Source organism: Gadus chalcogrammus, chromosome 22 (genome assembly GCF_026213295.1).
Source record: "Gadus chalcogrammus isolate NIFS_2021 chromosome 22, NIFS_Gcha_1.0, whole genome shotgun sequence".
NCBI classification, from domain to species: domain Eukaryota; kingdom Metazoa; phylum Chordata; class Actinopteri; order Gadiformes; family Gadidae; genus Gadus; species Gadus chalcogrammus.
The window spans coordinates 8,787,572-8,798,091 of NC_079433.1; the positions used below are offsets into that span (position 1 = coordinate 8,787,572).

The 10,520-nt window shown below is 45.6% G+C and overlaps 1 protein-coding gene across 1 annotated transcript in view; it reads right to left on the reverse strand.

Moving 5' to 3' along the window:
* Nucleotides 1-10,520, reverse strand: part of LOC130375397 (dolichyl-diphosphooligosaccharide--protein glycosyltransferase subunit STT3B) — a 78,975-nt gene extending 68,455 nt beyond the window's left edge. The window contains exon 1 of the mRNA XM_056582295.1: nt 9,994-10,520. Coding sequence (XP_056438270.1) covers nt 9,994-10,253 — 260 coding nt within the window. The 5' untranslated portion in view covers nt 10,254-10,520. The remainder of the gene's footprint in view (nt 1-9,993) is intronic.

Consider the following 10,520-nt stretch of genomic DNA (forward strand, 5'->3'; position numbering starts at 1 on the left):
CAGCCCTAATCCAAGAAACAGGCTGCAGTGTTATCATTCACGTCCACTAAAAATGGGCTCAGATTGTATTTGATAATTATCTAAATGATCAATACAGAGAAATAAAACATTTTCTTTACCTTTTACCTGATACGACCTGTTTGTTATTTTTTCCACCCAAGTCGTTTCAACAAAAATATCGAATGTGTATTTTTCACAGAGTTCATTTCTAAAATTGGTTGACAATAGGAATTGGAATATTCTAATAATAAATACATAGAATTGTGTACACCAATATTTGTTTATTTGTTGCAATTGATATGGTTGAGTGAACATGGAAGGCTCTGTGGAAGAGGACCCGCTCTCTATATAGATATAAAGGGCTAATTCAAAGGAAATGAGAACACGATTCTTATTTCATGGGATTATACACTAATAAAAAACACTCATGAATATTACATTCAATTCCTGCCAAGTCCGTTCCTCTAGATGTCACTCAATACAACCCACTGCACCTTTAAACGGTGTCAAGGAAACCCAAGTTTCCCCATATAGTGCAGTACGCGAGAGGGGATGTCCAAGACACCAACAGCTCCCGCTCAATAACAAACACTGATGCCAAGCCCATCACTCTTGGAGGGAAGAGATGAAATAAAAGAGCTTTGCGTGGGAAGCGTGTGTCACCATGCCCACAGAGCGGCCAGTGACAGAGAAGAAAAGCATTGAGTGGGCCTGTCAAGCTGCTGCAGCGAGCCACCCCTAACAGCAATAAAAACAACCACAACAAAGTACATGGGTGGATGCCTTCCTTTGGCCTGCCAAAGCAAAAACAGCATGGTAAAAAGAATGATGAGTGTGAAACCCAAAACGGAGCATTCAGAACCTCCGAGGACAAGTACGGAGTCAGAGGAAAAACAGACACTAAACCTGCCACGGCTAATGGCACTGATGAAATTGATGATCACTTGGAAATCTTGCCTTCACGTCTCCAGAAAACATTATATGCAAGAACCAGCTAAAGCAACCCATTATGATATTTGTCGGTTTTTCTCTACAAAAGACACAACGTGATGAACCATATGAAAAGGAGTCTGCAGGAGATAATTGACAGTTTGTGTACCTATAGGAAGGTTGTGCATATGCAGACTGAAATGCTGAATGTATTCCCAGAATGGGTTAAGAACGCGTCACAGGCCCACTCTCAGCACCAGGGACATTTCTGGGTGGGTGGGACGTCTTCCAAAATATACGTTACAACCGGTAAAACCTGCCATAGCTTTCCCTGACATTTGGAGTAGATGGTTTCGTTGGAAATCTCTGGGCAGGTTTGCATTGATCGGTCCATAAATGGATTCCGTGCAGTATTCCTGATCTCATTTGCCCTTTTAGCATAACATTATGGGCACCAATAATACGTCTTCTATGCAGTCCCACACACACACACACACACACACACACACACACACAGTCACACACACACACACATTAATCCTCTACTTAAATTAATGAGGAACCATGCCAGGTCAGGGCAATAAAAGTGTAGTATTACATTTGCATGCAGGTAACACTTCTTGCTTCTCATCTGGTTTTCAGTTTTAAAAGAAAATGCTGCCAGTCTATGCGAATTATTTTATTGATTTCAATTCAGAATCCATAAGCCCCAAATACTCGGAGGCTTCAACTGTAATCATGACAAGATAGCATCACGAAAGTCAGCCCAGTATTAATGTTGCCCGTATTTAATAATAATAATAATACATTTTATTGATGGGCGCCTTTCTTTACACTCAAGGTCACCTTACAAAATCAAACATTCATAAGCGCAAACATCATAATAAAACCGTGTACAAATAAAACTGTACCATATAGCAGTCTGAACTAACTTGCTGCCTCATGCAGTCTATTCCTCATGCCGTCTATTCCAACTAGTTTGCAGGTATTAAAAATTAACATCTCTAAAGTATTATTTATTCAGCATGGGACACTTCAAGGCTCATTATAAATGTCCTTGTGATCAAATTTCATCTTCGATCTATTCCTTAAAATACATTTCACCGAATATTTATACAATTCATTGAAGACCATTAAGGATAATGTTGCAGAATAGAACCATCTACATAGGTCTTGCAATAGTGCGAATGTTTAGCCACGCTTTGCCTGAGGCAGGAGGGTTTTATACTTTGTGTATTCATGTATGCATTGTAGTTCGCACCCCTCAAAAATCTACTTGATTATTAGGCCATCACTATGGGGAAAATCAATATTCTGACGTTACTTCGCTCAACTTGCCCTCTCCAGCAGGCAAATCGAGATGTAGTTTGTCGCAGTGTGTACTCTAGGGCTGGCCTTGGATGCCCAGGCGACATGCCTGCTGCAGTACTTCTTTAGGGAGGGGACCTGGATGATTTGACAGGTGTCTGACAGGCTCATCTTCCTCCACCTTCGTTGATTGACAACCCATTGCGGCTGCCATTCTTCAGGCTCGACACCGTTTCATGCCCGCCATATACACATCATTTCGCCCTCCTTGGTTTGTCACCCTCCTGGGCCGTCTCAAAACCTTTCCCGGCGCATCCATTAGTCCCTGCAGGGCGGGGAGGACAGCGGCCAGTGTGATGGCAAGCGTGATGGCCAGTGCAACCCCTGAGCCTTGCCTGCCTGCCTGACTGGCTGCTGCTACCTGTAACAAAGCCTACTATTCATTGATGTAGAGCCAGACAAGCTTGGAAGAGGAAGTCATCAATTTTACCCCGAATTGACTGATGGGATTGAACGTTAGCACAGCGGTGGAATAACGCAGCAGGAAAACTACTGCTGGAGAGTCAAAATTTGCAGCTACCATTGGCATATGGGGAACTGTGGGCAGCTTGGACCGTGGCCAGTGAAGCTAAAGCAGTATCTGTACTGAAATCCAACAGTGAAAAGGTGGGGAAATATGCTGCAGACTTCCACCGGCAATGTAGACACTGCTACTTCAGTTTAATCAAACAGAGACATAATTATTTTTAAATATAAAAGCAGAGATAACAAAGACCCCCCCCCCCCCCCCCACACACACACACAATTAAATTTGAAGGGAAGAACTATGTGCACATAGAGGCATAATGATTATTAAGTAAAAAACAAATAACAGAAAAACAGCCATCCACCCACGCTTTGATGGGGAAATAAAAACACATGCTGCTTCATAAAACTCCCATGACCAAGTGCGAACGCAACTGAAATATTGTTTTGGATGTATAGAAATGAATGAACAAATAACTATACAGAAAGCATTCAACAGATGGCAAACAGAGAGCTGTCCAATTACTCGCAATGAATCGGGCTAATGGAAACTTGATTCCATCACAATTAGGCAAACTGAAACACAGAGATTGGGGCCAATATCCGCCTTACCGGGGGTTCTCAACTTTCGTTGGCCTGTCACTCCATTTCCGTCTCTAAAAATGTTTTTGAATCAAAATTCAAGGCTACGTTCGTGCATCTGCTTCCACATGAATCATTTTAAACCAGTCAACATCTGTCGATGATAGCAATGCCCAGGTGAACGTCGTGGCATGGCTGTACCACACACCGATAGTAGTAAGCTTGAGGCTATGAATCATTCAGCAGTTTGCATATACAGGACGAAAGAAAAATGGTTTGCCAAAATGGATTATCAAATATCTATGTTTTATTATCCCCGAATACGCAAATCAGGGGACCCAGCGGTTGGGAACCGCATTAAAGATTCAAACAGAGGCCGGGAATCCTTATTTTTAAACAAAGGTGGCGATAGACTATTTATTTCGCTCCTCCAACAGAGGACTGCATGCAATGTCGTATATTCTCTCCAAAACCATCTTCCTCTTGGCATGCATGTGCACCCGCCCCACCGTGCTGCCTGTCAGTAGAGGCTAGGGGTGGGGAGATAAGCTAAAGGTTCCTTACTTTGCTACCCCGCACGCACGCACGCACGCGCGCGCGCGCACACACACACTTCCTCCGACATCAGAACACTGACTGTCTGGCTTTCTAACGGGTGGCATGGTCCGTTTTTGAGGAGGGGGGGGGTGAATAACTCAAAATCCACAGGGGAATGATGGGCCAACTCAAAGCTGACACAAGGGATATAAATTGCGGGGGAACTCGTCTCAATGAAGGGATTAAAATCGCAGAACCTAGATGGCATCACTCCTTCAACCAATTGGAAAAAGCTTTGAGGAGCAGGGAGTGCGAACACGCCGTTACCATTTGACTGAATTGGTTTAGTCAACTTTCTGCCAAACTAAAACCTTGACATCCTTTTTTTGGGGGTTTTCGTTTATGCAACTGCTGGCTGGGAACAGGAAGATGCAAATGCAATCATCCTGAATCTTTTGTCTGAAGAGATATGTGGGTAACACAGCCATTAAATCATAATGTGCTTACTGGATTGTCACACAGCCTTAAAATAAATGCATTGTAGGATTAAAATATACCCTTCAATTATTAATTGGGGGGCTGAATAAAACCCAAATCCGAATCCTTCACTTGCGAGATGAAATCTCCATTTATATTGTCCGGATGAGGAGGCTGGTTGCAGGGCGGGGGAGAGGAGTGGCATCGAGGTTTGAAGTGCTGGCGTGAATGTTGAGAGAAACCACACCATTAGGGGGCCGGGACCATTATAGAAGAGCTGTCAAATACGCCAGTAGGTCCGTCTCAGAGAGGGAACATCTGGCCGGTCTGAGTGGAACTGGGAAGATGGGCTGTGTTGGTCATGGACCTGCGGATGCACCAGAGTCGATGCATGCATGCTGCCCCGACGCAGGCGTTTCAGCAGCTTGGTCTACAAATGTGTAAGTACTCCATGCTTCCCTATTCAGTGGGAGGATGTTTGTAGCGACACGCGTCCTTCCACACATAAGGCTTTGGTTGTCAAGGTTGGCTCAAGGAAGGCGAGATGGGAGCTTGCAAGAATACTGCCCTTGGGATAAAGATATTTTCAAGATCAAGGGTTTTCTCAATGAATAAATTCTGAGCACTTCAAGTTTCAGAACCACTCTTATTCAGACACGTTTTAACTTTGAAAGTGTTAGTGAACAACCTGTTTCAGCTCAGATTCAAATACGAAGAAGATAAAAGGGAAGATAAAATAAATAGCCTATTGGGCTGACAGTTCCAGTAAGGAGAGTCGGACGTGTTATCCACATGAATCCCTGCTAAGCCATCTTTTTGATACTCTTTAGTACTGTTGTTCAATGTTGGATAGGAAATTAGCCGCACAGTGTGGCATTATACTATAGGACTACCTCAAAATAACCTCTGTGGGGAGTCCCCCACAAGAAGGGACTCCCCACAGAGTGGGGTTGTGTATGGTTGCTGGTGTCCCTTGGTTGGGAACTCGAAGGGCCTCGACAAGGCATTGACGACTTTTGGGACCATTTTGTAATGCGAGTTGCATTAGCAAACCAAATAAATAACTTTGCAATGAAGTTAAAGCGGGACTGGGCGGTGACAGAGACAGAGACACACACACACACACCTACCTAGTGGACCTATTCAGGTTGTTTCACCAACACTAAGCAGGCTGAATTTGTTGTGTGGCTCATCATGCTCGAGCATTCACTCAGGCAGAAATAATCCCAGCCCCTGGGTCTGTGGCATTGGCAATTCATCACGCTAATGAATTAGGCTACTCTAAAGCCCGCAACACCCCCTCGGCCCTCCGCCGATAGCCACAGTGGCTTGTATTGCCTATGAGCGGCTAACAAGCACCATGTCACCTTGGGGCGGTTGCCCTGTTTACGTCTTTAAAAAGGACCCCAGCAAAATAGGGAATTAATTTGGCATCACCTGTCCCCAAATGAACACTGATGAATCCCTAAGTGTCAGCTTCCAGCCTCCCACGCTACCCCCTTTGATCCAAATGGGTGTCCTTTTTTGATTTATGAAACTGGACACGGGACTGGTTGATATGCACGCTCAACATTTCCATTTTCCTCGCGGCCAAAGGCTCGACAGCCCTGATAAGATATACAAAGCCACGGCTCGACGATCACTGTTTGAAAATAGAGATAGTATAATAATTACAGCTCCTCGCGGCCATGATATGAGGAAGCGGCATTATAAAGCCGTGTCAGATGTGATGGTGGCTGTGGTGATGCGTGTTCCACCGTTTCACACCTTGAGTCAAGATAAATTATGAGACCATATTCTCCTTATTGATGGAGACTGGTACATGGTTGCCATAGACACGCACAAGGAATATTTAAACTTTCTTCTGGTTAGAGTATGTAGGCCTGGCCACATGACATTAGTGGCCATAAGTAACCCACAAAGGGCATAAAATAGCAATAGTTAAGGCACATTAGCCGGGTGAACTAACATATACATTATTAAGTTAACCGTGTCACAGTACTATTCCTCCCCTCGGATACTAAAGATATCAAAACAAAATAAATTCACATCAACAAAAAAACACCTTCACAGTCCAGCAAACAAGGTAACCCAGCTCACTTCTGATCTGTGAAAGAAAACCTGCTCTAAAAACATATCGGCGATGCCCAGAGACTAGCACCGTCTGGCACGCTCGTTGTCTCTCTCCAGCACGGACGGCTGCACAGGCTACGAGCCGCAGCCCCGCCGGGAGGCCCCTGCTCGGGAAACAGTAGTTAGGAGTTGCACCGAGGTCCTGGCTTGATTAGGGCTTTGCCACGGCCATAGACACGGTGAACCTTGGCTGTGGTTCTGGCTCCTACCCAACAGCCTTGCGGATGTGGGATCTGAACGTGGTGGGTGGTGGGTGGGTGTGGGTGACGGGTGTGTGTGTGGGGGTGGGGGGTGCGAGGCCTGAGAAAAGATTAAGGAAGTGAGGCTAAAACACGGTCAGTAGCTCTGGCAAAGAGACTCTCCTCCATAACGACCGGGGAGGTGAGCGGCCTCGCCTCGCGGGTGCACTGGTGGATTTAGTCGCCGCTCACACAGAGTACCGAGTCGACTACGGCTCATGGTACCGGAGATCGTAAAACAAGGGCTTGTTTAATGAGTACCAATACACAAGTCTTGAAGCCATGGGTAGAAAGTACTGCCGTGGTTTACATCAATATTTTTCTGCAGCATTATCTCAGAAGTGAAACGATAGGGGGGGGGGGGGACATGTCATGTTGCAAGTTTGGCTCTGACCAATTTAAATGACAGCCGCTATAAACTCTATCCGCCGTCATGGGATCACGCAATGTGAATACCGACCCAACATGGCTGATAAGGATTCCTGTATAAAAGCGGGCTGCAGTTTTGAAGTGCGTCGTGCACAAAGACAGCCAGCCCGGATGCTGTTTATTTTGTTGTGGGTTGGAAATTCTCTGGCGGCAGCTTCAGTGGATGGGCGGGGCGTTGCCATGCGTATGGTAGCCTGATCAATCACTCGCATGCTTTTGATTTCCCCCTCCCACCCCACACACAAACAAACAAACAAACAAATGCTAAATCCCAGGGTAACTGAGCAAGGGGTTTGCACCAGCGGCTGCCACTCTGATGCTGTAATGTCGAGCTGACTGCGATGGGCAAGGAGCAGGGGTGGAATTTATAAAAAGCTATATTTTTCATAACCAGCCTTTTATCTGATCAAACAGACAAACAAGGGTAGGTAAGGGGGGTGAGAGGGGTGGGGGCGGGTATCACAGCGTGGGGAGGATCAATACCGAGTTAATCAACCTCATCCCCTGGGACCCGCCTAGCAGAGCACGCACGTCCTCCGCTGCCAAACTCCTCGCTCTCTCTTTTTAGTCCCTCACCTAGAGAGAGTCATTCCAGGCTGCCCAGGCACCAAAAGCCGGCATGAGACGCCCAGCCAGCAAAGCAAAACCTACCGCCATGGCAATGGGAAATCTGAGAGGCGCCGTTCATACGGCGCCTGCAAGAAATGAGGGAAGCCGTGTGTAAGGTATGGAGAGTTCATGCGTGTCATTATGCATGTTCATTCACCATTTGCCTGACAAAGTAGCCGACCATCTCTTTGTCTCCCAGACAGAGCAGACCTGTCGGTATTGCCCACACACAACAAAAAGGTCAAAAGGAGCTTGACTCTTATCCAACCCACGCCCGCATTTCCGCGCATCCTCCCTCGCCGACACCTCGCTATCCCATAATGACCTCTGATAACCCCAGCTGACGACAGGGTAGCCACAGGGAGGAAAATACTTAAGGCCAACTATCAACCCTCTGTGGGTTTGTGGGATGGAATTTCACCCTCGATGCCTCCGAGAGAAAACTAACTTTGATTGGAAATATATTGTGGTCCAAGAGCAAAGAGAGACGCCTCCGCAAAGGACAGATAGTATATATAGTGCCTATGCTCTGTTGTTGACCAAGTATACTTCTTGGACTCATCCTCAGCTCCCGAACTTGAGAAAAGGTTTTGGCCCGGGGGGCAAGTAGGAGGTAGTCAGCAGCCCCCACAATTTTGTTCCTACATCAGAAATCAATACACTTTGTTTTTTCCCCATCATGCACAAAAGAAAAGAGTCCCATTTTCTGTGCTACTACTCATTAAACAGAGCAGAGCAGTTAAAGCAACAAAGCATGCCACTAGAGAATAACACAAGACACACATCCTCAAATCAGGGGAAAACATCTGCAATATTTGTGAAAAAAAGTCAGGGCGTGACATTTCAATCTTGAAAAAGCCAGTTTCAATCCAATTCAAACTGCCTGCTTGTTTAATTAAACACTCCCCCGTCATTAATTAGCAGATAATTTGATGGGCTGACATGAGTCACAAATAATGGCGCCTTGAGCATTCGCAAGATCGGTGACTGTGACAAAAATAATCACTGGGGTCCGAGTGGGACTGCAGGATCCCAGTTTAAACCACACAGAAACTTAGCTTACTTAACCACACTTGATCTAATAAACATTATATACCTCAACATCTGAGAGTTTCTCTTTCATTCTGAATCACCCGTTTTGCATTTATGAAAAGCAGTATCTGGTCCTCTCCTCCCTGACAAAAAAATGGACACGACAAGAGACTTCAACAGACTCCATACATACAGGCCTACTCCATACATATAAGCAAAAGAGAGATGGGCCAGGATTGTGATTGTAACGACGCTTTGAAAACAAAGCCTCTCCTGGGACCTACCAGCATGCTTGAATGTTGGTGGATGAACAAAGTCATAGAATAACAACAAACTTAAATCAGCAACATAAGTTAGATTGGGAAATCTACCCTTTCTTATCCCCAAAATATAAATAATGCCAACATGTTCTTCAATGAAGAACTTCTTCCATTGACATGAGCAGCATCTGTGTGACTCTTCACAAGGCTGCACATTAAGGTCATCTAGCGCTATATAGTCATAAACATGCAAATCTCTCGTCCTTCGATCCTTTCCCGAATGTCCAAGTATCTTTAATGCTGTTCGATGTGCAACTGACATAAAATAAAACTAATGAGATTGAGCATCTGTCGTTGCAAATTATTAATGAATGCATCAGCAGTAATGCATTTTACAATTGGGGGGGGGGGGACGGGACTAAACTGAAACAGAGCAATACTAGAAGGCTTTTCGTATTCCTCAAATCCGAAAGGAAATAATCCTAGATAGCGATGACAGAGCAGACTGGAACGGGTTAAATGTCCAGATTATAATCCGCCTTTGTCATAAAAACACGCCTCCTGCACCGGCTGCAAATTGTAGAAGGACAGCCAAACGGGTTCCAGCTAAACAAGCTAAATTGGGGTGCCTGGCAAAGTTATCAAAAAGTTGCATTTACCCAAACGACCAAGTGCTTTTGTGTTCAACTCCTTAGAAAGTGAAGAGTTGAAAGTTAAGAGTGGAGAACTAACGTTAACAACTCCGTGTTCGGGCGAAGCAAGGCGATGGACATCATGTCATTCAGGTCATCATCCTTGTCGATGGTATTAGCAACTTAACGTTAGTACTTAAATGCCTGCAACATCCATTATTGCTGGCTAAACCAAAGTAGTATACTCGCAAAACATGTTATTATCCTAGCAATAAAGGCTGAGTTTGCCGGCTTTCTTACCATGGATCAAACTCGTGGATGATGCTCTCGAACCGGATCACTGCGAAAAGTCTTGAGCTGAATCCGGCCACCCAGGCCAGGAAAAGGATGGTAAACGAGAGTAAAGATTGCCATCCCGCTGGCTGTGTCAGACCACCGGATAGGCCTCCTTTACCTCCTCCTCCGCCCATGGTGCTGGGTCTGCTGTTGCCGTGGACTAAGCCCCCGGCATTCGTGGACACTTTGTGCTTGCCATCGCCGGCTGTGTGGTGCTCCGCCATTTCTGTTCGGTGCGTGCAGTGTCAGGATTCTCCGGAGCTCACCCTCTGCCACGCGCTCCCTCGCTTCAACTACGCTCCGCCAAACGCCTCAGTTCAGGTCCGATTTATTTTTACAACCGTCTAAACAATATTAAGTCACGACGTAAACCCGAGTTGCTACTGCGAGAACCAGGCGTTACATCCCAAATGCGGACTCATGCTCCAGATACTGAATGAGAACGAAACGCTGAACCCACTGCCGGACCGAATGCCGGTGGAGAGTGATGA